The following is a 26702-nucleotide window of genomic DNA, read 5'->3' on the forward strand; positions in this document are numbered from 1 at the left end:
AGCACGAGTCCTAGGCCGGCTCACTGCAGCCCTGCCCTGCATCCCGCACACCTGGCGGAGTCCCAGATCCCACCCTGAGGGAGGAAGAGCTTTCAGGCTGTCTCCAGACGGCCGGGTGGGCCAGGAGCTGCCTTCCTCTTCCCAAGGTGTTCTTACACACTTTAGGGCAACTCTCCCTGGAAGTGGACTGTTCTTTTACCTTGTCTTACAAGAGAGAAGTGCTCCTTAAAGGCGGAACATGGTACAAAGAGAAAAACATTGGCCTAGGACTTGAGTCTAGCCCCCAGCCTTGTCAGTAACTCCCCAAGTGGCCTTAGGCAAGTTTCCTCACCTGGGTTGCTATATGCTCTTGAAGATCCCTTCCAGCTGTGATGCAACTGGGGTGAGAATTTCTAGTGTCATTCTTCCTAATTAACACTGAAAAAATAATTCTCATATAAGATGCACTCCCGTATGTAAGACATGATGCTCGCTGCTAAGAATACACTTAAGAGAGGTCAGGGTCCAAGCCCTTAAGGAGTTTACAGTCTAGCAAGGTAGACAAATAACTCATTCAATAATTACATAACGACAAGTGTGAGAAATGTTACTAAGGAAAAGTCCTTGGTGTGATGCGAAGGTACAATGGGGGCTCAGGAAAGGTTTACCAAGGAAATAACATTTTGCTGAGACCTGAAAGCAGAGTACCAGTTAAGGAAGTGGGGGTGGGGTGGGAGGTACTCCAGGTAGAGGGAAAGGCATGTGTGAAGTGGTACCAGAAGACACATTCCAAACCTGAGGAAGAATTAAATGACAACTAAAATGAGGCAAACCTTTTAGGACTACATATTTAAAGAAAAAAACAAAACAAAAAGAGCACCTTTTGGCACAAACAGAAAACAGATTCACAAAAAATCATTCAAAAGGAACAGGAGCAATTTTAGCTAGAACTGATAAAGCCTTATCTGAACACAGCCATCTGGCTGAAAGCCCCCAGACCCTCATTCCTCATGCCTCAGTAGGGGTGGTGTCAATTCCCTCAGGTCATCTGCAGCTGCCTCAGGCCTTGGGTGATGGCTAAGGCTGTCAGAACTGGGCCCAGCAGAGGGAAGGAGTCAAAGCATGAAACACAGACTCCAAGAAGGGAAGCTGGCCCTGAGACTGGACCTGCCCTGGACAAGTATTTCTGGGGCCCACTGTGTGCCAGGCATAGGGGTGGGAGATAAGACGTCGTAGGGTCTACAGCACCAGGGAGGTACACGAGGAAGAGGAAGATGTGCCTTTTGAATGGGGGTTCCTTGGACGGCTCCAAGGAGGGGATGGTAACCAAAGATGGGCAAGACTCGGCGACGCACACAGAAAGGGTATCCTGACAGTGGAATGAAAGAAGCAGAGGCATGTAGGCTGGAAAGCACTGAGTTTGCAACAAGATACTGTGGCTGGAGCTCGAGAAGGGGACAGTAGGGCCCTAGCAATGGAGGAGATAGGCCTGAGTTGTGACCTCTGACTCAGAAAGTGAAGAGATGACATGCCGGTCTTCAAGGCGGTGTCTGGAGAGCCGGTCAAATCCCAGCTCTGCCCAGACTGGCCCTATGATCAAGGGCCCTTGGTTTTCTCCCTTGGACTAGCACAGAATTTCTCAAACATTAAAGTCCCAAGGACCACCTGGAACAGGTTGCCAGGCCCTACTTCCAGAGACTGCAATTAGGGCAAATGCGATGGGCCCCAGGCTGAAAAACCCCAAGTCAGACAGTGGGTGTCAAGGGCCTGGCCAGCCACAAGCTCCAGGACCTGGATTCTTGGCCTCCTGTACCATGGAATCCAGGCCCAGGTACCTCTCCCTGACTATGGTGGGTGTTCCAGATGGGCTCATTTGTTCTGGGCAGAGGACAGACTTTTGATGCTATGCGGGGAAGCTGGAAAGGAGAGCTGTGGAGGGCTGCGCACAGATTGTCCCCAAGTCTATGGACATTCCTGGGGGAAGGTGAAAACTAAGTAAAGAGTGGCCAAGGGCCCAGGAAGGAAGGAAGGACATTCTGGGTGAAAAGTATAGCTTATGTAAAGGCACATTCAGTACAGTTAAGATCTAAGGTGCACGGAGGGGGAGGACAAGAAGGTAGGCAGAAGAGGAGAGCCAGGGCCACAACACAGACGGCCTTACCAAGAAATTAGAACTTGATTCTGAAGACAACAAACAACAGACCCCTGAACCCTGCAGGATCCTGGCATCAGCTCCCCTTAGTCACTCATTGGGCACAAACACATGGAACACTACTCTTGCCTCACCGCCCGTCCCCCCACCATCAGGCTCCATCCTTTAAGATCACCTACTATTTCTATCCCAAAATCAGACCTTGGATCCCCTCTGTGCAACTGTTAGGTCAAAACGAGGCAAGCAATTTAACTGAGACCATTAACTCTAAGTTAGGAATCCAATCTCTGACAAGCAGAGCCAGGAGGTGAAGCGAGATGATGGGGATGCAGGTGGGTCCAGCCTGGGACAAGGTGACTAGCTCTGCTCTCCCCAGATCTTATCTGTACCTCCTGGGAGGAACCCGGTGCTTCTCTAAATGGGTTCAGGACCCTTGAGGGTAGGGGAGAAGGGGGCACACAGAGGAGATGAGATGGTTCACACTGGCTGGGTTTGGGCTTGACGTTCCGACTGAAATACCTTAGAGAAATGAGCTATGAGAAATGTCACTGTAACCTGAACAATTCAAGCGGCCGAAGACCCTGTCCAGCAGACTCTGTACCAGAAGCATATTGGTACGTTCAAATGACCTGCTCCATCCTCAAAAGTAAAAGACTGAGGCGCTTCCCTGGTGGCACAGTGGTTAAGAAGCCGCCTGCCAATGAAGGAGACACGGGTTCGAGCCCTGGTCCGGGAAGATCCCACATGCCGCAGAGCAACTAAGCCCGTGAGCCACAACTACTGAAGCCCGCGCACCTGGAGCCCGTGTTCCCAACAAGAGAAGCCACCACAATGAGAAGCCTGCGCACCACAAGGAAGAGTAGCCCCCGCTCGCCGCAACCAGAGAAAAGCCCGCGCGCAGCAACGAAGACCCATCGCAGCCAAAAATAAAATAAACAAAATAAATTTATTTTTAAAAAAAGTCAAAGACTGAGAAGAATAAAAAGAGGGGCAGGCTCTGAAGGCACTGACTGCTGAATCCTGTAACGCTAGCAAAGACGGGGAGTGCCAATTCTCAAGGAGGCCGCAGTTAAAGGGGGAGACGCGGTCAGGGTAGTCGGCTAACAACGAGGCTCCCGGACACGCCCCCGGACGACGCCTCCAGCGTGCTGTGAATGCACACTTCAGCCAGGGGGATCGGGTTGAGAGGGTAGGCTTCTACTGGCGTTGGCAGTGGGCAGCGCAACGAAGACACCTCTCTCCTGACCCCTGGAGACTGGCCGGGCGCGCGCGCTGACCGAGCCACCCGCCCGGAACCTCCGGCTGAGGCCCCGCTCACCTTGCACTTGAAGCCGGCAGCGGGCGGTAGCAGCTCCCGCAGCAGGGCCTTGGCCACCTCGCGGCTGGTCTCCTCGCTCACGAAGTGCAGGTTAAGCACCTCGTGCGCCTCGAACTTAGCGAGGCGCAACAGGGAGCGGATCGCGACGCGGGCCTTGGCCTGCAGCGCGGCATTGTGTTCCGCCTTGGTGAACATCATCAGCAGGTGATAGTCCACCGGCCCGGCCCCGCCGCCCTCCAGGCTCTTGGCCTTAGCACCCGGGGCCGGCGCCACGGAGCCCTGCGCCAGCTCCGGCACCAGCGGCGAGGGCGCGGCGGGGGCTCCGGCGCGGGCCTCCTTCAGCCTCTTGGTGGCGCTGGAGAAGGTCTCCCGGCCGGAGCCGAGGTAGTAGAAGGCACAGACGGCAAGCGCCGCGGCCAGCAGCAGCGCGCAATAGTGGGAGCGCACAGCGCCCAGACGCGCCATGGCCCGAGCGCATGGGGGCGCGCCTCGGAGGAGACCCATGCGCCACCCTCCCGCGGACAGGGCGGCCGGGGAGCCGCAGCGGAGAACAGTACCTCTACAGCTACTTAGTAGCCCCGGCGGCGGGCGGCAGCCATGGCGGAGGCGGAGCCGCGCTGCCAATCCGCGGGCGCTGATGCGCCGAGAGGCGGGGCCAGGGCTGCCCGGCAGCCGCTGGGTCCTAGGCTCAGAAGGATTACATCGGGGATGCGCCGCGGGTCCGCAGGAGCCGCCCCAGAGTGGTCAGAGAAGCCGGTGAGGACTCGGGCATACAAGCCAGCTGGCTGTACCGTCCGTGAAAAATGGCCCTCTTAAGTGCCCAGCCCCAGACGCTAGAAACCGAAGCTAAGACTTCGGTAGCAAAAAGACTAAACTGGACTCACAAAGAAAAGTTTTCTCTATATACCTTTTCCACCCTAATTTCTTGAAGGCTTTAAGTCCTCTCCCCGACTCCTTTCACACCTTGGAGACTATCTGGGGCTAAAGAATTTAAACTAGCAACTCCCTCCCTATTCTCGGTGAAGTAGGATTGACACCCGAGGTGTAAATGGCCTGCTCACCTCACTTGGCACCTCTGAGGCGGACCCGAGGCAATCTAAAGGATACTTTTTTTTTTTTTTTAACTTTAACACTTTAAAAGAGGCTTAATATGTACCCGGTAGTTTTGCAAATTCTTAACTGAAGCATAACTGAGGTCACTTGCCCCGGGTCACACAGTGGCAGGTTTGGCAATATAGCTGGACACTGCCAACTACATAAAAACCCATTAACTTGAGTCTTCTGAGGACCAATGACACACTACAGTGTTTACGTAAACATGTACAAGTGGTCTGCATGCTTGAAAGAGGTGCAGGTGAAAACGCAGGCACAAATGCAATCACAAATTCTCTCACCCGTTTACTGTGCCATGCCATTATTTCTCAAAGTGTGGTCCCCAGAACCACAATTCATCTCGTTTTTAACTCTTCTTCTTTTCAGTTGGAGCAACACTTCTCTGAAAAACCTTGGACCTCTAAAGAATGCTTAGCAACATGTTCAATACATGCTACTCACCTTGGGGGGGGTGGGGAACAATGGCAGAATTATCTCACTTTAGTAACACGTATTACTTTAGTTCATTTAATCCACACAGCTGTAAGAGGTAGAGGTATTATTTGCTTATTTGCACTTTACAATTGAGGAAATTGAGATTTAGAGAAGTGAACTGCCCAAATCTAGTTGGCTAGTAAATAATGGATCCCCGCTCAAGCCATACCACTTCCAAAGCCCAAACTTCCAGCCAAGATTAGCACTGAAAGTGATAACTCAGACTCTGAGTTGTGTGTATTTTACCACAAGCTTCAGCAGATGACATTGTGGTTAAGAGAACTGGATTTGGGCATGTGCGGGGGGAAGCAAGATGGCAGAGTAGGAAGACCCTGAGCACAGCTGCTCCCACAGGCACCAGAGAGCTGGATTTACAGCTAACTAGGAGTTGTTAGACTTCAAGGGAGGTAATCGCTCTGAGCTGCAATCATACCCCTATGTAACATGGGGCTAATATTAGTACTTATGCCTCATAGGGTTATGAGAGATAATAGATAAAAAGCAGTTGGAATAGTGTCTGACACTTAGTAAACAATAAATATAAACTATGCTAGAAACACCAAACTCTAAAACAAAGTCTAAATATCCAACAAGTACAAAATACAGTTTAGCAACCATAGCTTTTCTAGAGTGTTTACAAATTCTAAACCCCAAATATCCATTAAGACTTTATTACATGTACCACAGAATCTCCACCACTGTGTGCTACCATTGTATTATTACATTCTAATTATTGTTCATTAATAAGGGGGAAATAATGCTGGAATTGTACCTTTTAGTCCACCCACCTACACAATCAATAAGGTGGATTTTTCCTCTGCCATTTATTCTGGAATTTATTCAACAAATATATTTTTTCAGACCTTTATAAGATCACTACTCCTGGAATTTATGGATAACAAATGAAGAACAAGATAATTTAAATTTTACATAGGAAGTCAGTAGACACAGGAAAATACTCAAGAGACTGGTCTTTTCTCCAAGCTTCTTCATCCTCAATTCTTTGACTATAAAGAAAAATTAATGTGTTATGTGAATCAGTAGGATGACGGTGAAATGTTTATTGGAGGCTTGAGCTGGGATACAAGCAAGAAAGATCTGACTGAATATTTGTCTCGATTTGGAGAAGTTGTAGACTGCACAGTGAAAACAGATCCAGTCGCTGGAAGATCAAGAGGATTTGGATTTGTGCATTTCAAAGATGCTGCTAGTGTTGATAAGGTTTTGAAACTGAAAGAACACAAGCTGGATGGCAAATTGATAGACCCTAATAGGGCCAAAGCTTGGGGAAGGAACCCCCCAAAAAGGTTTTTGTGGGTGGATTGAGCCCAGATACTTTGGAAGAACAAATTAAAGAATATTTTGGAGCCTTTGGAGAGATTGAAAATATTGAACTTCCCATGGATACAAAAACAAATGAAAGAAGAGGATTTTGTTTTATTACATATACAGACGGAGAGCCAGTAAAGAAATTGGTAGAAAGCAGATATCAAATTGGTTCTGGGAAGTGTGAAATCAAAGTTGCACAACCCAAAGAGGTATATAGGCAGCAACAGCAACAACAAAAAGAAGGAAGAGGTGCTGCAGCTGGTGGACGAGGAGGTACTAGGGGTCGTGGCCAAGGTCAGGGCCAAAACTGGAACCAAGGATTTAATAACTATTATGATCAAGGATATGGAAATTACAATAGTGCTTATGGCGGTGATCAAAACTATAGTGGCTATGGCGGCTATGGTTATACTGGGTATAACTATGGGAACTATGGGTATGCACGGATATGCAGACTACAGTGGCCAACAGAGCACTTATGGCAAGGCATCTCGAGGGGATGGCAATCACCAAAATAATTACCAGCCATATTAAAAAGGGACGTTGGAGAAAACAGGAAGAGATTGCTAAAGCAGCCCATCTTGCAAGGACAACATTGAAGTTTGGTCTTCTATTGATCTAAGATGATTATTTTGTAAGTTGTACAAGACACAACTGTGTCCAACTGTATGTAGCCGCCAATTAGTTTTGTTTTTACTTTGTCTTTTGCTATCTGTGTTATGACTCGATGTGGATTTGTGTTTATACAAATTTTATTTGTATGATTTCATGTTAAACCTCAAATAAATGCGATTGTTTTTCTGAGTCAGGTACTAAATAGCTCTGTAAAAGTGTAATTTTAAATAAGTGATAATTAAGGTACAGTTTATTTTGTAGGGAGTGTTGGTCCATAGGGAGAAACTGTGGTCCTTTACGAATAGCCAGTTACAGTGTCTACTCTGTTCCCCGTATTTGTTAGATGTATTCTGTCTTCTAAGGCTTCATTTCCCTGTTAACTGAGGTTTTCACGTAACTTTAAGTAATGTTTTCTCTCTGTATATCTGGAGCCTTTGTCATGAAAGTTTCTGTGGCTTAGTTATAGTGTGTGATTAGTGGAAGCTTTCTAGTAGACCATAAGTCTTCTGGTTATATTTTGAAAAGTAGCTTTTTAATGGCACAAAGCATGCTGTTAGCTCCTTTTATGAATAGAAAATATTTTGCCTTGTTCTTGTCTCTGGGAAGGCATTTGTTATGACTTGCTGTATTCAGTGGTCTGCTGGAAAGAGCTTTGGCTAATCATAATAGCATAACTTTGTTTTCTTGATTAAAATGTCTAGATATACCCAGGGGAAAAAAACACTTGAACTGTGTTGCAGGAGCTACAGTTTGAGAATATCAGATGTAGTTACATTTAACACAAGATTTTGGCAAATAGGTACGAAGTTATTAAAGTCTGAACAAAAGTTAGATTAAAATATTTGAAGTAGTGGCTGAGTAACTAAAGTAGTTGTACACTATTCTGTTGGTATTATGTCACAGCAAGCACCAAACTGAACAAAATGTTTTCTGTTGGGGCATTTTTAGGAAGCTATATTGGGTGTTAGCTGTTATGTGGTGTGAGTTCTTAGAAAAAGTCATGGTAGTAAGTTTCATCATTTTTAGTGCAGTTAGTGCATGAGCTGGGTAGTTAAGCGTATCCATATTCAGACATAAGGAATAGTGGGGAAAGGTATCCCTTAAATCTTATATAAATGCAAATCTAAGTGTGACCAACTCATGTCATTACAACAGATCTTCCTGGTGCATTAAAAAGAAAAACAGGTTTAGCTATAGATTTTGGAGGATGACCTGGGTAAATTCCAGTTTTGAATTTTACATCGTGTAGTTACTGAATTTAAGGTCTCTGTTTTTGTTTCTGTGGTTCCATGTTAGCCATTAGGATTGTTATACATGTTAACGTGTGGAATAGCTGACCTCACCTTCAACCAAGTGTAATTTTTTTATGCTAATGAACCTGCCTTTTTTATCTGGTGCCTGAAACTTTCTTTGTTCCAATGATGTTTGTACTCGCTGGGCAATCAAGTTATGCTTTCGGCCTTCTTTTGCTCCTGTTTTGCTCTTTGATCTTACACCTAGGCCAAGTACCAATGCTGACTATTGCAAAGGACTGTTTAATTCTTTCAACATGCAACCTTAGGGAACAGAAAGGAGATTTTCATTTTAAGTTATGTTGTCAGTCAGTAGATACAGTGTCTTTAGGGCAGTGAATCCTGTAAATTCAAATTTATGATTAGATGACAAGTTGACATTGAGATTGTCCTTTCCCTTATCAAAAATGAATAGTCTTTTTAAACAAAAAGAGAAAGTATGTACTGTGTCAGATGTTATGCTATTTTCTCAGCTTAAAATAGATATATCTGGGTGTATAACAATATGACTAAATAGACAAGAACTTGGTCAGCAAGTGACCCTTCAGTTCTAACTTTAACTGTGGTCACGTTCTCTGACTTCTAGCCAGGGGAGATGGTTTTTCCTGTTGTATGATTTCTACATCTGTAATGTAACATAGAAATCTGATAGTTTAGCAGGCTTTTTTCTTTATTGACCACTACCCAATATTGTCAAAGATACAGAGAAAAAGACACTCCTCTACAGTAGATGGGGGTGTGTATATTGACACAACTTTCCTGGAGGGAACTCTGGCAATACTAAAATCTTTCTAAGAGAACTTTCAGTTCTCTCTCCTATCCAGATGAATGTTTCTTTCTGAGACAAGGGTCTCAAATTTTGATTGGCATTGGAAACCATGGGGAGCTTGGTAAAAACACAATGGCTCAGGCCCTATTATCTTCAATGAGCCTGGGCCTCCACGGTGATTCTTTTACAAGCCAAAGTTTGAAAAGTACTGCCCTAGCTCTTCACCGGGCCAACCGCTCTGGCTTCAGACCTTGGCTTAGATGTCACTGCCTTGAGGAATGGTCTCTAAACACCAACGCGTCCAGTGTCCAGAGGAGGCACCATCCTCAGGGATCCCATGAGGGCCACCTATGAACTGCCCAGTCCTATCTTTCTCCACTGCAAGAGGGCAAGACTTCAAGAGAACAGGTAGTGTGTGTGTTTTTTTTTTAACCATAATATCCCCAGTACCTAACACAGTGCCTGACTCATTGAATGAGCCTCAAAAATATACCCACCCATTGTGAACCAGCATTTTCACATCTAGGAATTCATCCTAAGGAAATAAGGAAGAATGTACTCAAATATTTAGCCATAAGGGTAATGAAGAACTAGGTTTATGATGACAAGATATTGAAATCAAATGTTCATCAGTAAAGTGAAACTAAAATAAAGATGCTGTCATTAAGAGTGATGTATTCAACAAACTATAAGGGAAATTTTTTAAAGTGATAAATAGAAGAACCTATAGAGACTCAAGAGATATATTAGCCAATTGCAATGAATGGAACTTACATGAATTCTGATTTGAAAAATCTGTTTTTAAAGAACACACCTAAGACATTGGGAAAATTTGAATATTGACTATATAGTTTCATATTTTAAGGAAGGTGATATGATTTTTTTAAAACAGTCCTTTTTTTCCCCCTTTGTTTTTAACCTTTTATTTTATATTGGAGGAGAGCTGATTAACAAATGTTGTCTTAGTTTCAGGTGTACAGCAAAGTGATTCAGTTATACATATACATGTATCTATTCTTTTTTGGATTCTTTTCCCATTTAGGTTGTTACCTAATATTGAGCAGTGTTCCCTGCAGTTACACAGTAGGTCCCTGCTGGTGATCTGTTTTAAATATAGCCGCGTGTACAAGTCAGTCCCAAACTCCCTAACTAACGCCAACCCCCCACCACCCTTCCCCTCTGGTAACCCTAAGTTTGTTCTGTTTTCTGTTTTGTAAATAAGTTCATTTGTATCATTTTTTTAAAGATTCTGCATAATAAGCGCTATCATACGATATTTAGAGACACACTCAACGATTTGTTGAAATGTCTGGCATTTGGTTTAAAAAAAATGAAGAGGAAAAATGGGTGGGAGTATAGATAAAACAATGTGAGCCATGAGCTAACAGCTACTGAAGTTATTGTCTCTACTTTTGTATATGTTTGAAAGTTTCCATAATAAAAACATTTAAAGAAATCCTTCCCAAAGTGATGCAGATTACTTAAGGACTTAGAAACTTGTTCCTCATTTATTAAGTGAAAGAAGCAGTTGGCAAATCAGTATGATCCCATTGTATATAAATATAATACATACACCCAAAGGTCTAGAAGGGTATATACCAAAGAAGTAACAGCTTGCCCCGTACTTGGTAACTGTCAAATAGAACTTCCTAGGATGAATATGCTCTATTATCTGCCCTGTTCAAAACAGTAGTCACTGGGCACATGGCTAGTCAGCTCTTAAATGTGGCAATTCCACAGATGAACTGAACTCTTAATTTTGTCTTTTAATTAAATTTCAATAGCCACATGTAGCTAGTAGCTACCATCTACTAGCCACACATGAACATCACAGGCAGATGATGGAATTAGGATGGAATTCTTTTTACTTATCATTACTTAAACATTTTTCTACGATGAAAAAGCACTGTTTTGTAATAACGAAAAGTAAGCTGTTTTAATTGAAAACATTTACTGTCAGTTTGGATTCTCTTTGTCAAAGAACTATTATGAAAATGAAATGAAGTGGAATAAAGCAAATTACATAGAAAAGTTTTAAGTGTCTGCTTTCAACTAACTTTTAAAGGAAAGGCAAAAGCAGGCAATTCACTGCCAGGTCTGTTCCTTCAAGCCTCTATTCCTTCAATCTCATTTCATGCAAAAACATGTTGTTTGTTTGTTTACTAAAAGGATTGAGTGTAAATGTGTTGCCTAGATTAGAAACTTCAACAGATATCTCAATCATAATAGAAAAAAATTAGAGCTACAGCAAAAAAGGCCTTCTGTGGTTTTTAGCTAATGAACTGGGAGCCATACCGCTCTGTGATCGGGCAGAAGAAAATATTTAAAAGATCAAAATGGATTTCATGGTTGAAGCAATCAGCAAATAGGATCAATCTGTACCAGTGTGACAGCGTTGGAAAGGAATACAGGACCTTAAACATGACAGTTGTTAACAGGTATGTCTGCAATTGTAGTTCACAATAAAGTGGAAGTCTGAGCATAATAGAACTATGCCAGAGGTGAGATTTTTATTGACTTGACATAATTTCTTGGCATACAAAGAGTTTAATCAGGTATAATATTTACAATTCTTACATAATATACATTTTAGAATAACTATAAAGATAATGTACTTTGTTCCATTTACAGTGACATCCTACAGTAAAACTACATTCATGAATTAGATACAAATAAATCCTCTACATACTAATAAAAAGTAAATGGATTGTTGGTTATACATTCTTTAAACTATACCTTTTCACAGGTAGCAGGAAATATTACATGTAATAAGTCTTTATGACTGGAATGATCCAGAAATATCACAAAGCACGAGTAAACACATATAGAAAAGTAGCTCATCACTTCCAAAAGTTAACCTTTAGCCTTTGTGTAAAATAAATGGTGCCAACATTCTTTATAATGTAGCGAGCTTTCCCTGTTTAAAATGAACACCCAAAAGGTGGGAGGTGTGTTGAGGAAAAATAAGAAAATCTAGTACATAAGATAGTGAAAAGAGCAATGTAGAGAAAAGTTTACTTAATCAAAACCTTACTTCCCTCCCCCCATTACCTTATTTTAGTAGATAATTTATGTAAATAGAAAAAGATGCCCCCAAAATCATATTTATAGATGTCAGGATTTGGCCAAACTGAATCCATGCCCCTTTCAGTTGTCTTCGTTTAGAAGCATCAAGAAATTGATAAGCATATGTGAACTAGAATTGCCTTTACAACGTTTTGCCTTCATCAATGTTTGTTATTGCAAATATATACAATTCCCTACAATTTAACGTATTTAAACCCTAATCTAGTCCTTCAAAGTAATTTTATATCCAGGTTCTCCAGAATACTTGGAGTCTTCGTTATCAAAGCACAAGGAAAGCTGGCAGTCATTATCCAATTTTGCTGCTTTACAATGATTTCAAATCATTTCATGATATGAGTAAAGTGCCTCTGACTACTAGTCAGACAGGGGTTCTGGTGTCAGCTACGCCACCAACCAGCAAACCAGTGACCTGCTCTGTCAAACAAGAGGAGCAGCCCAGGATCAAAGAAGAGACACTGTTGGTGCTCTTAGATTAAGATCTCAGAAGTCCTACTGTGAGTAACGGCAAAGCACACTGTGAGCAGATGTGAGCAGCGGAACAGTACACCAAGGGATGCTGTTACAGTTTCACCTTGTTTCGTCCCACTCATTTTATTTGTGAGGAGCTCTGAATCCAGTAAGAGTAGTAAGTAACTAGTCAGTGCTCTTTCCACTATATCATGCAGGTCTGAAGTCATTCTGAACAGACAATTCTATAAAAATATAGCATTTTTCCAGCTCATGTCCATAGTCGAAAGTGCTATCAAACAGAAAAGTTAATTCCACAATGTAAGAGTGATATGGGAATGTCTTATTCAAAATGGATAGTAAATTTAATCTTAAATACAATTTGGTTTATCGTGACCCCACTTCACATGTGTAAAATTATATTTTTAAAATACTGCTTTAACACATCACAAACTTAAGCTGTCCAGACTGTGAAAGTATAAGTTTTTTTCAAAATGCACCCATGAAGAACCAAAGTAATATTCCAAATAAAATCTGTATGTTTTACAAAGTAAACACCAAAGTTGATTAAAATCTACAAAGACCAGTATAAATTAGGTAAACAATGTAATATAGTGAATCCCTGGAAATTTCTGAATTTCTAAGGATTGTACCAAAGGTAATTTTTAAAACCTTAGAAATCTTAAACATGTAAGTGTTACAATGAAAAAATTGCAAATAACTATGCAATTACCTTTAGTCTAGTTCTAACATGAAACTGTATTTTATGAATTCCTCATAGTACTGCTATTCTTATTTTCAGATTACTCTAACTTTTAAGTTAATGAGTTAATGGAATAATGACAAGGAATCAGAAACTAATACTAGCAGATCAGTGAGGGAATGAAAACAAAGGACAGTCAAATTGATTTCTGAAGCCCAAGAGTATGACTAACGTTGTTTAAACTATAATTTATCATATGATACTGAATAATTCACAGCATAATGAAACTAAGATTTGTTACATACTACAGAAAGGCTATTAGTTGACACAGCTAATTCACCTTGGTTAAGAGCCAACCTACTCTGTAACTACTTGTAACCATTAATTTACTTTAAAACCTTGCTGTTACTCCTGCATCATTTCTGCCAAATTTAATCCAAATTGGGTCTCCGCATATTCAAGAAGTCAAGCCACAGAAGTGTATTTTTGTACGTACAGGCTCCCTGTACTGTTAAAGATTTCACTTTCTCTGAAGATATTCAGAACCATGATCTTTAGTGTACTTCAAATACATCTCTAACAATTAAATTTAAGTAGACACTAATTACTGCCACATTAACAACTCATGACTGAAGCCACAGGAGTTAAGAGTATGATCAAGAATTGCTTTTACAACCAGAGATCCCAGAAGTGATCTGAAGACCAAAGGTTGTATCCAAAAGGTAAACTGCCTAGGCTTCCTCAGATAAAGGTCAGATGAATTCCTAGGAGCAAAACAGGAATAGGCACTACAAAGGAAAAGTGAGGCACTCTTTTCTCTTTTTTTCTTTCTTCCTTTCTTTGTTTCTTTCTTTTCTCAACATATTTCCTTCTCCTTGAGATTTTCGGACAATTAATTTCAAAGTACACTAATAAAAATGCTACAAATCAGACTTTTGCAAAGCCCGGTGACCTGTGACTCTGAGGTGAAACAGGAAAGATTTAAGGTTCCTGGTATTGTTGCAATTAAAATACAAGCCTTTGGAAGTTAGCATTTCCTTAGAAATAATCCCTAAATATATTTGTATCCTTATCTAATACACAGCAATTATTACTAAATAAGCATTATATGCATGCAATTTGGCCAAACAAATATGGAACCTTTTCTGTGATATGAATTTATGTCAGTATAATTCCTGTTTAGACAGATTCTGATTTGATGTTCAGTCAACTTAGAAAACTCTACTTACTGGTGGGAAAATGTTAGAAAATTTATTATCTACCCAATGAAATATAATTTCTGTACTCATTTGGCAACTCAAGTTTAAAAACCTCTCATTTAGAAACTGAGTATCAATAATATTATTTACATGTAACTTGAAAAAGAAAGTTAAACTTAATTATGACAATATCAGAAAGAAACCATAAGGCAAATTACTTATTTTATACTCCTGACAAGATACGTCAATCAAAGATAGAATCAGACTAATCTGTAGCATATACCTGGAAAATTAGTATACCCATAATATTTTGGAATTCAAGGGTCTGTGATTCATGTAACCAAATACTAAAGCTATAGAGATGCTATAATTTAAAAGAATGTATACCGTGTACAAGTACACAGGAGATGTTAGAAGAATTAAAAAGCAATTTATTGCTGTATATTTTAGTATAAACTAAAAAAACTTGAGTCTTTTTTACTCCTTTTACAGAGATATTTTTCCTTTCACTAGGAGCAATAGCAAAATTGTATCTGGAAAAGGACACATTTCAAATATAAATTCTACATTATTTTATAAGTCAACTTTTCCTTTGATAGTTACAACTGATGAAAGCATAATTTTGCAACATTCAAGTAACTTTTGAAACACAGTTTTGTTACATCAATAAATTTGTCAAGGTTTTAGGAAATCAACTAAACAATGAAGAACTACAACTGCTATGAGATTCTTTTGGTAATTAAAAAAAAACTATTGTCAAGGGTTGTTTTTTTTTCCTTCATAAAATGGAATAAATCTAAAGGACTGAGTTATGTCAATCTGTACAGCCACTGTATGTACGTTAAAGTACTGGACAATAACTGAGGAATATAACTGCATTTTTGAGCAAATGGGGGGGCATGCATTCTCTAGTTCTAATAATTAAATTACATATTGTGTATATGACAGCTAGGCTACCAAGAAACAAACAAACAAACAGAAAAAAACTATTTCTGAATCACCAACATCAGGGAAGCTAAAGCAAAGACATATTCTCAAGTCAGGCAGGACATCAGGCTCCCACTCGATGCCGATATGCTTGATTGAACGATCCTGGGCACAGTGCACAGAAGAAAAAATTCAATGCTACCACCCACTGGGAAAAAAAGATTATTTTGTCTAAACTCTTAGCATCTTGTAACCTAGAGATGGCCTAAGTCTAGATTTAAATTTTAATCTATAAAAAATAGCCCTTTAAACAGGCTTTAAAAAAAATTTTAATAAAAGAAGTCTTAAAGTAGGTTCCTCTCCCAACTACTAGAGATCTATGTTTTGATTTATAAAAATATCAATGAACGGGTACCTTTTTCCCAAAAAACTCAATAGCTACTAAAAGTAAGTAAGTAGAATTAAAGAAGTAAAAATCTGTGAGCTTTCAAATGTATACTTTAGGGAGTCACCAGATTTACTATTTTCCCCTTCTTAAAAAAACTCAAAATTTCTGTGAATCTTGCTGGAAACGATTTAGTTTCTCTGGATTATTGGATGCCATTTGGGAGAAATCACGAAAAATATCCTGGTAAGTTTCATCACCTGCATGAAAGTAAAATGAGGAGACTTTTAAAATTTACACAATTGAAAGCATTAATAAACAACATTCATTTTTACGACTAGTAACTATTTTATAATTCATTACATTAAAATTTTGTTCAGATGAGCATTTTTGGAAGAAAAAAGACCAACTAAATATAAGTGCTGGAAAAGTATACAGTGGAAGAAAAAAAAAAAAAACTATACCTGAAAAAAGCACCTCAGATGCAGCCACAGAGGAAAGTTCAGAGTTAGAAAAGAGCAAAGATGCAAGTGTTTTAAAGCAATATAAAGAAATACATTTATTAACACATGAGAAATAAAAGTCATTCTAAATGAGGTAAATCACGTCATTCTAAATAAACAAAGCATTCTTTAAATAAATATTTCCCTTGATCAAGGCCAAAAGAAAAGACCAAAAACAAACACTAATGTTTCTGTTGGATGCAAGTTATTAGCAAGACAAAACTAATAACCATGTGGGAAAAAAAGCCTCATATTTTAATATTATCTTTTAATTAAAGGCATTTTAATTTAAATAGCATGTGAAAAAGTAAGTCTTTACTCAAACTTTAATTCTTAACTCAAACTAATGCACCTAATCCACTTTTTACTAGGCTTATAAAATAAAGCCTAGAAAATGACTTTAAAATCATTTCACATTTAGTCAGTTTTTCATTTAGTGTAGGTCATATGAGCAAGGATGCTATGACAAAAGGGGAATAAATATCAAAGACATCTGTTAAATTAGAGTAATACAAATGTTTATACGTACAAATATGCTTGTAGAGAAGATTGTAGATACTGATATTATAGTGGATTGAATACTATTTTTCTTGCAATGAAAAACTAAATATATAACACACATAAAGGCTAACTCCTCAGACAAAAGATTTGTATACAATGAAATCTTATTTTCAAGATGAATCATTCATCATGAATGCTTCCTGTTAAACATATTAGCTTTATGCAGAAGCTGGGCATAATTCTGTTTTCTGATTTAGAAAACAGAATTTAGACTGTCAAATACTGTTTTAGATGATTAGTGTTGGAACATGGTTTTATAATTATTCCCCATAAGATACCTTGCATCCATCTTATTATACACTCATTGCTACAGTTGTTGTTAATAGTGCAGTAAGTTTTGTCAGCTTTTAAAAAGTGAGATTTTTTTTGAGGCAACAGATGTCATACCAAAAGCCAGAGAATTAGAAAAAATCTGGGGGAGGGGGATACAGATCTAGTAAAAGGTCTAATAGCATAAACCAAGATTTTCAATAAAAAAATGTTAATGCTTTTAATATTTAGTCAATGTAAAAAGCAAGTTATTAAAATCTCTATGTAGTTTTTCATTTAGCCCTGGAAATTTTCTCATGACCTGAATCAATCAATCTACTTTAAAAAGAAAAAATACAGTAAGAAGAGAATCTTAATAGGTTGGCTAAGAGTAACATCTAACTCATATTATTGTTACTAAAACAATAAAGGTTGATATGGTGGAACAATGGGTAAGACAATTCAATTACACCCATGTTTCATTTCATAAAAGTTCACCCCACATTAAAAGACAAACTACAATCTATTCCCATTATTAGCCACTCTAAAAGATATAAAATAAACTGAGAATAGACAAACATTAAACATCACTTAACAAACCATATAAAATATTTAAACTTTTTTCTTATTCTTAGATGTTGAATTCAAATATTTAAAATATTTACTGTAAACATTATAAATATTTTAAAAATACTATTTAAACTGGAGAGTCTGGAGTTTTACTTTCCAAGAAAGTGTAAAGTGCAGATTATAATACAAAAATACCACACTGATTTTACCATTCAACACCAGAAATAACTTAAAAGGCACACATTATACATTCAAGAAGAAATAGGAAGAAGTATCTAATAGATGCTAATGCCAAATAGTTTACAGATAGCACCAGGTGAGCAATCTTAAGTATTACAACAGTACAATGGCAATATATGGCTTCTACTATTAGCAATGCATATTTTGTATAACAGGTTGTGAGATTTTTTTTTTTCTTTTTGTGGTTTCCCAGTTTTTGTTTTTAAAGTATCTACTACACAAGTACATTTTAGTAGAACCATTGTACCATGCAAAACAAATTATAAGATTTTTTTAATTCACTGGATTAAATGCTTCCTTGAAGGAACGTGTTGGTGCTACACTACTCATTGGTTTCACTTACCGAATACATTTTAAGAGAGTTAATACAATACAAAAGGAAGTCTCACCTTCACACACATACACAAAACTTTTTGTTAACATTCAGTTTCTAACCAAATGTTAATTAAGGGACTTATCAATATAATACCTTTCTTAGGCCTCAAAATGTGTTGTCAAAAAGCAAACGTTACGATAACAATAGTGACTAAGATATTTAATATAGTTAACACAAATTGAACTTCAATATGATTCTTTAAATACAATTTTCATCATTTAGAATGTTTCCCACGGCAAATATAACTTGTCTACACTACAATACATAAACAATGACCCAGAATATGTTGCCCTGGAAAGTTCATATGAGTACATTTAACAGTCTATTATAAACAGTAAACAACTAACCACCCAATATTTGTAATACTAAGTTATATTCTTTAAATTACTTCATCACATTTTATTTCTCTTCAGAAAGTTAACTTTTCCATGTGCCTGGACAGTTCTGAGTTTTTTGAAATGTGGACTGCTATATTTCCACTGATAGTTTAAAACAGTTCTCGATTTTTGGTATTCAGAATAAGCACTGCAACAGCAGTGATGATCCAAGATTTTCCTAATTTTGCTCTCAAAATGTACTCCCCTCAAAGATATGACAGCTTGTGAGACCCTACTCCCAGGTGATCAGTGTATGCTCCTGCCCCTTCTGGGCTGATTACAGCTTCCTTTTTGTAACTGATTAGATCAATGATCAATCTTCATCAGCAACATACTCACGTAACCAGTAGTGGTTCACTAAAGCAGTGATTTTCAACTGGCTGAGAAACTCTGCCAACAATCAAGAGGAGTCACAGAGCCAGAGACTGTGGGAACCACCAAACTGGTTTCCAACAATTGAGAGAACGGCGTGATGTTGCACCCACCCACCCAGTCCTATGAGTTGTGGGAACTGACAAAGAAGGATACATCTTCCCCTCAGGAAATGTGTGCTCTTAAGTCGCCTTGCAAAAAACAGGGAGTCTCAGGTCCGTACGGTTGTAGACAGAAAGTTCAAAAGTGGGGTTTCCTAGACATAGGTCCATCATTCCCAAAGATTATATCTGAGTCTTTTAACGGTAGGGCTCTTCATAATGAAAAAATTGAAAATACCCGCCTTTTAAAACTACCCAGAATTCTGAAGTTTTCCTTCTATTGCTAGGCAACAAAAAAAGGATCTAGATAAAACAACCAACCAAAATCTATGAGAGGGAAATTTACAGCGATAAGCAGAGAAGAAAAAAGACCTGCTGCCTGAGCAAAAATATCTGCTCTCCCAAGACTCATAAAGGAAAAGAAGCCAGAGAGCAATTGCTGAGCCATTTTACCATGTCACCTGTATAAGTATAAAGTTGTTCTGCTTTAACTACGAGACCCCCAAATGAATTTAAAATCTAATTATTACCAAATCAGAATCTCATTTTATTCTGCTGATATACCATTTCCAGACTTCTGATCTATTTTTTAATCTTTTCTAAGCTAAAATTTGAGTGGTAGGAAAGCTTGTTTTTTTACTTTTATTATTATTTTTTTGCAGTACGCGGGCCTCTCACTGTTGTGGCCTCTCCCGCTGCGGAGCACAGGCTCCGGATGCGCAGGCTCAGCAGCCACGACTCACGGGCCCAGCCGCTCTGCGGCATGTGGGATCTTCCCGGGCCAGGGCACGAACCCGTGTCCCCTGCATCGGCAGGCGGACGGACTCTCAACCACTGCGCCACCAGGGAAGCCCAAGCTTTTTTTTTTTTTAAATAAGCCTTTTCTTCAAATTTTCATTCAAATAAATTGGAAAAATCTGTTTTTCTACTGTTGAGCGGAAGGTATATACTCATAAACGTATACATAAAACGACAGTGAAAGAGACATTTGAATGCTCCTAGATGGGAGCAGAAGCCCGAGCAGTTTAGGTGGAACTAGAAGCTGCAAGAACATAAGAAGACCTGTCCTTCCAAGCTTCCCAGCTCCAGAGAAAAGTCACCCACCGACCTTCTGACTAATCAGCTGGGTGCAGCTTCATCAGCAAACACCTTAAGAAAACATTTACACTTAAAATGTCAGGAAAAAAAAAACTGTTTAACTTAAAATCTTGAAGTTCACTCTTACCTCACGAATCAGGTCATAGTCTTTGAATAATTTTCATTTTAAAGTGCTTAAACATAAAGGCCTCAAAAATGGCCTAGTAATACTATCACTTAAGTGTATATCTGTTACAAAATTATAATGTATTTAAAGTCTAACATTCAAGTTTAAAACAAATGGGTGAAATTCAGAATTAACGCTGAGACTTCACCCTTAATCAGCACTCTTACATCTTGGTACATCATGAGTCAGTAGTACTGTTTGATCCATAGGATTAAAGTGGGACACCCTAGATTAGAAGTATCTAGCTGAAGTGCCTCTATTCTCAAAGTTCTTATTTGTTCCTATTAAAGTAGACCAAAAATAAGTCATAAATACAGTCCTCTGAGAAAGGAATGGCCCCATATTTATCTTAGTTATATATTAATCTGGCTAAAATAAAAGTAAATGGCTGAAGCTAGCATAAAGTACAGAAATTTCAAAACATACTTAAACAGGAAAGATAGATGATATCACAAGCCACTTTTAAAATAATATATTAGTAGTCATTGAAAAAAAATCAAACATACTCACTTAAAACTGAACATTCTCAATTATTTTAGTCATGAATTCCTAAAATTTTTAACCAGCATGTATATGAATTTAAAACAGATAAATTAGTAATTCATATACTCAAATTCATGAAACTGGAGATCTAATTATTACTCTCTTCTTTGTGAAGAATGTCTAATCAGGATATGTTCATCAAAGAAAGAAATCTGATCAGCAACATTTCTTGCTTTTCTTGACATCTCGACTCAAAAATTACTCAAAATGAGAATTGAGCTGATCCTGAGTTCTCTCTAATAAGAATACGTCTACTTTGCCATCCATCAAGCTCATGAAATATTCTTCTAAATACTTCCATTTATCCAACAGATATTGTACAATTACTTGGGGCAAAGGTACAAGATAAAATTTGACCTTTTCCCTATACCTTTTAAACTAACTCCATTTGCATTATGGACTTCTTAACCTAGTGGTAAATTTTATTCTTAAACCTTCCACTCATTTTTAGATCAAATACGGAACTCTTAATTTAATAAACTTCTTCTAGGCATTTTCCATACTGACTTTTATATGTCAACACATAGTGATTTGTTTTTTTCCCTGAACACAATTTATAGAAATTCCCTGAATAACAAAAAGAAAACAATTTTGTTATATTCACTTGACAGCCAAAAAGAAAATGACTGCTGTGCTGCTGTAAGTGTATAAAGATATGTTATCATTCCATTCGCCTCTCTGGAATGTATATGGAAGACATCTGTACAGCAGATAAAGAAGTCAGCAGCCAGAGTTAGATACAGCAAGTAAATGTGTTCTGTAATAGGAATAGTTACGGATTTTTAAAGGCTCGGGAGTGAGCCACTCCCAAGAATTCAGTAAGTACAGTATATATACCTAACAACTCACAATTTACAAGTAATTTATAAAAACTCTGTAGCATTAAGTTAGTTTGCTAAAGAACTATGAATCTTCCAATTGTAAACTGATAAATTCCTGGATGCATTTCTTATACTGCATTTCAGTATGGTTATTAGTAGAATATTGACCTGGCTGTCCATAAAGTCCTTCTGATTCCCGCATCTCTTCATTCATTCTTGCTAAACGTAACCTAAAATTAAATAAAAGAATTTTTTAGATAAGTTATACAATATAAATATTCATAAGCTAATGAATTACATACGCAGCTAAGACGTATTCATGTAATTTTTTCTTTTACCAGTATTTGCCACTGAAACAAAAGTACTTTTAGTTTATCAGGCCCAGCAATCTGAGATACAAAAATAACTGTATTTTATCTTATACAATTCTCATGAGAGAAGACAATAAAAGACTTCTAACAAGGGCATTTCACTTCTGTTTAAGCAGGTTCCTGGCAGCACCTCTAGCAGCTTACTTCCTCCAGACACAGAGAATTCCTGGCTCCTAAAGCAACCTGTCAAACTTTAACTGCCAACTGCTGAAATTATTGCTTCTACAGAATGGAAGCAATAGCCTGTCGTAAGTTCATTCTGGTTCACCCTGAGGTACGGTAGTTCCAGATGTATAAATAGCACGTGTTATCTATAAATACTAGGGATATATTCTGACCTACAGACATTATAATAAGTGACCATAGGTTACCAAGATTTTTGCATGGTTACCGTATTGATTATACATTCTTTTTTGGGTTATTTATCCTGGCAGCAGGAAGACCTGTAGCACTGGATTAAGGAAACAAGAATTTCCTCTCATTTTCTTACTGACTTTAAGCAACGTTTTGAAACAGGCAAATGTTACCTGTGGTGCCCCTCTCCTACTCTGTACTTCTTGCCTGTCCTCCAGGCCGCCAAATCCTCAACGCCTTCCCAGACTTCTGTCACCCTCTTCTAGCATGCTCTCTCTGGCAGTTGCCACATCTGACATGGGCTTTTTTTATCTTCAAAGTACCACAATTCCCTGCCATTTCCTTTCCAACCATTGTGTGAATTAATAATAGCAAGATAAGTCTCCCTTTTTGGTATTTGGACTTTTCACAGAGGATGCCTGTTTCAAAAAATTGTAAGTGAAACTGACGTCCTCATACAAAGTAAAATGAGAAAACTTAAGACAATTTGGGACCATATTTTGGGGGAAGAAGGCCCATTACCGTAAGAATTGCCTGGGAAGCTGCAGCCAGGGTTAATTTCTCTGTATATCACTCCTATCTTTTCTTTAATAACTTATCTTTCTCCAATTTTAAGTCTATAATGATTTAATAGATGTAAATTTTCCTACAATAGTCTCCATAATAACAATAACCCCTCCAGTGAGGAAAAGAAGCTAAGTACAGAGAAAATATGTCTTGCTCTTTTGTTTTTTCGTTTTGTTTTAATCTGGCAGGGGTCAGGGAGGGGTGATATATGGCAAGTCAAGAATTCTCAGTAGGAGCTCGGGAGTTCAAGACAGTCAAGGGAGTTTCTATCTGTAAGTGACTGAAATTCAGTAGTGTAGATGGAACTATCTCTACTTATTTAACAGGGAATCAGCAATTCTGGGCTTCATTCAGAATAGACTGAATAAGCGATTCATACAACATATGCTTGAGACTCCCTACACAACAATAAAGTGTAGGTGACAACCACATTCCTAGATTCCAAGTGTAATGAACAACTCTGATCTAAGATGAAAACCAAATAAAGACCTCAAGATTCTTTCTTTAGTAGGTCATGTTAAAGTGTATTCAAACATTCCAAAACAAATATTTTTACCTCAAAATAGAGGACTCATACGAATAATTCTTTAAAAAAATAAGTACAAACAGGTCCCCTAATTATCACTGCCCAAAGGAAATGCAACTGCAAAAGTTACTAACATCAGTGCAGTTGGCTTCCCTGCTTATAATCTTCTAATTCCTGAGGTAGTCGAAAAATTGCCTGTTACTATACCAATCCAACTCCCACCCCAGTACTGTACTGAGAGTTAAAGAATCAGAAAAGTTACTGATTTTCTGTTCCTACTGGCCAGGCAGTATAACAGAAGTGGCTAAGCACATGGGTTTTAGAGCCAGAATTCTTGGTTTCAAATCCCAGCCCTACCACTTACTAGCTTCTCAAATTATTTGTGGCTTGGCTTCCTTATAAAATGAGGCTGATAATAATAAAACCTTCCTCACAGGGTTGAGGTGGGAACCAAGTAAGTTCATGTATGTAAAGTGCTTCATACATTTAACGTGCTTAGAGAAGTAAATGGCTTCTAGTAAAGAACCAAGTTTAAATTTCATGCCTACACACGAAACTCTACGTTTAAACACTGTATTAAGTAATACGGTGTATGGAAAATAATCAAGTGAAAAGAAAACACTTACAAAGTCACTATATCAGCGTTGGCTGCTTCCACAGCTATACTCAAAGGGTCCTTCCCTTCTTCATCAGTGGCATGTTGATTGGCACCTCGTTTTAGGAATAAACATACCTGCCTGTTTAAGGGAACAGTGTTTATGAGATATTGCCGATAAGAAAAAAAATTAATATTCACCTTAAGAAATAAAAAGCACTACTTAAAGAAATAACATTTTCATTAGGAAATTCTTGATTCATTCTACAAAGATTTATTGAATATTGACTCTAATAATAAAAATCTACCATGATCAACATTTTATAAATCTTATGAAATTTTCACATTTAACCTGATAATATACAGCATAGTGAGATGTGTAAATTATGGTCCCTACCCTCCAAGAATATCATAAAAAGATGTACACAGATAACTATAAATGTAAATAAAACAAAAATCACTCAAGGTCATTATCTGGGAAAGAAGAAAGCCAAGGCAATGTTAACATCATAATACATTAACGATAATACAACAGCAACGAGTGGGAAGTAATCTTGCCGCTGTATTCCACAAATATTCATAACTTGAAGAAACTGACAAAAAATGAAAAAAAATGAAAATGAATAAATGGAGTCTACAAAGTAAAATGGGAATAATTATGATTATGAAGAAAATACAAAGGATGAGTTAAATACAACCATTTTTAAGTAGAGAAAAGTGTTTATGATAAAGTTATTGAACTGAATCTTCTTGCTAATAGAGGGAAACAAAATAAGCTATGATGAAAATAGAAGATGCTATAAAATAAACATTAAAAAAGGACAGTTTCTTGTTTGTCCAGGTAATAAGACTTGGAGATCCTGAGATGTTTTATTGAAAAACAATGACCTATGACACAAACTTTACATAAGGCCAATATTTTGACTTTATTTGTACCCTCTAGTAGAAAGCCCATTTTTACGGCTTTATTGTTCTGTGAATCTAAATATTGCTCCAGAAGCCACACATCAATAGCACAAAATAAGAATTAACTACCTTGTGGGAAAACTAAAATTTACAAAGTTACAAAACTCTCCCAAAATGTATGTGCTATCTACATAATGTATGTACATGCATAAATATACACAAATACAGACTTAAGTTGCCTGATGAAATCACCAGTTTTAAATACTAAAACAGATCTATATAAAGAATTAGTAAAGTTCAAAGTAAGCTTGGCAATTTTCTTATCTGAAAAGTAACCATATCTTTTTTCTGAATGAAATTTTTAAAAATTTTAAGTTCCAGCATGAGAGTATAAGTCAAGGAAAGTATAACTTTATAAGCTCTAGCTAACAATCTTAACCTGAGAAAGAGCAAAACATTATTTCAAAATAATTTTTTCAAATAAAATCTACTTAAATATATATATAAGCACTAGTTTACCCCGTGTGCCCTAAGACAGTGGCATGGTGCAGTGGTCCCCGCCCTTGCACATCTCTCTGGTTCACATTAGCACCATTCTGAAGGAGAAACTCGCATGTCACCAAAGAGCCCTTAGAGGAAAAAAGAAGATAACAATGGAGAAAAAGCAAACAAACAACAATATATTTCTATTAACAGAGTATTTACTTTACTCTAATAGCCTTTCTATTGTATTTTCCCCAAAAGAGAAAATACCCCCCTGCAAAAAGCAGAAAAATGATATATTATTTTCTTCCCAAGAACTACTTCTAACTGGGATTCAATTTGCAGTTTGTGATCTAGCAAAACCCACTACTTTCATTACTAGAACTCCCTCATTAAGAAAAAAAATTGAGCTTATACCAAGTGATGTTCAGAAATCACTACTAGCTGCTGCTTCTATTTTCTATCCCATCTCTTAAAGCAAACAATAATGTTAAAGCTATGCTCAAAATGAATGATGATTTTTTTTTTATGCTCTACTACCACTGAAGACCTGAATTTACAAATTCATACCCCTAATACAGCCTGAATAAGTGGTGTTGCTTTGTTTTCCTCAGAATTAGGCCAGTTCACATCTGCGCCATGAGCCAAAGCTTCAGCCATTTTAGGAAGATTTTTTTCATACGAAGCCCTATAAAGCTGGAGTCCTGGATTAAGATGTTGAGAGTCGAGAAACACAGAAGAATCCTGCCTTTCTGTCTCTGAAAAGCAAACACAAATACATCAATAAAAATGAGCTCTTGGCAAGGAGGGAGGGAAGGAATGGGGAGTCATTGCTTCATAGGTACAGAATTTCAGTTCTGTAAGATGAAAAGAGTTCTGTGGATAGATGGTGGTGATGGCAGCACAACAGTGTGAATAGATTTAATGCCACTGAACTGTACACTTGAAAATTGTTAAGATGGTAAATTTTACGTTATGTGTATCTTACCACAGCTTTTTAAAAAAGCGAACTCTTACCTGTATCACAGTATGAAAGTTGTGACATAAGAAACCACTAGTTTAACAAAATGAGCTAATGGGAGATGTTCACAAAGGAATCTTATTTCCTATAGACTAATCACTCTCCACAACCTT

General features: G+C 38.2%; 3 protein-coding genes across 7 annotated transcripts in view; 1 reads left to right on the forward strand and 2 right to left on the reverse strand.

Moving 5' to 3' along the window:
* Positions 1-4088, reverse strand: part of XXYLT1 (xyloside xylosyltransferase 1) — a 190411-nt gene extending 186323 nt beyond the window's left edge. Inside the window, exon 1 of the mRNA XM_004278770.3 lies at positions 3450-4088. Coding sequence (XP_004278818.1) covers positions 3450-3953 — 504 coding nt within the window. The 5' untranslated portion in view covers positions 3954-4088. The remainder of the gene's footprint in view (positions 1-3449) is intronic.
* A 118-nt stretch (positions 4089-4206) lies between these two features.
* Positions 4207-7169, forward strand: LOC125964532 (heterogeneous nuclear ribonucleoprotein D-like). The gene is given in 3 exon segments (XM_049710474.1): positions 4207-6318; positions 6321-6804; positions 6806-7169. Coding segments are annotated over 3 exon segments (804 nt in total). The 5' UTR covers positions 4207-6092; the 3' UTR covers positions 6900-7169.
* Positions 7170-11523: 4354 nt separating this feature from the next.
* ACAP2 (ArfGAP with coiled-coil, ankyrin repeat and PH domains 2) overlaps positions 11524-26702 on the reverse strand; it is a 164587-nt gene continuing 149408 nt past the window's right edge. For 4 of the 5 annotated variants that reach the window (XM_049710469.1, XM_049710468.1, XM_004278771.4 and 1 more), the window contains 5 exons: positions 26139-26326; positions 25605-25714; positions 24211-24321; positions 21935-21996; positions 11524-16049 (listed from right to left, as the gene is read on the reverse strand). In XM_049710469.1, the coding sequence (XP_049566426.1) occupies positions 15949-16049; positions 21935-21996; positions 24211-24321; positions 25605-25714; positions 26139-26326 (572 nt within the window). In that variant the 3' untranslated portion in view covers positions 11524-15948. Of the gene's footprint in view, positions 16050-16253; positions 21997-24210; positions 24322-25604; positions 25715-26138; positions 26327-26702 lie in introns of all 5 variants that reach the window. The other variant, XR_007477632.1, reaches the window with a different exon arrangement.

Source organism: Orcinus orca, chromosome 5, assembly GCF_937001465.1.
Source record: "Orcinus orca chromosome 5, mOrcOrc1.1, whole genome shotgun sequence".
Classification (NCBI taxonomy): Eukaryota; Metazoa; Chordata; class Mammalia; order Artiodactyla; family Delphinidae; genus Orcinus; species Orcinus orca.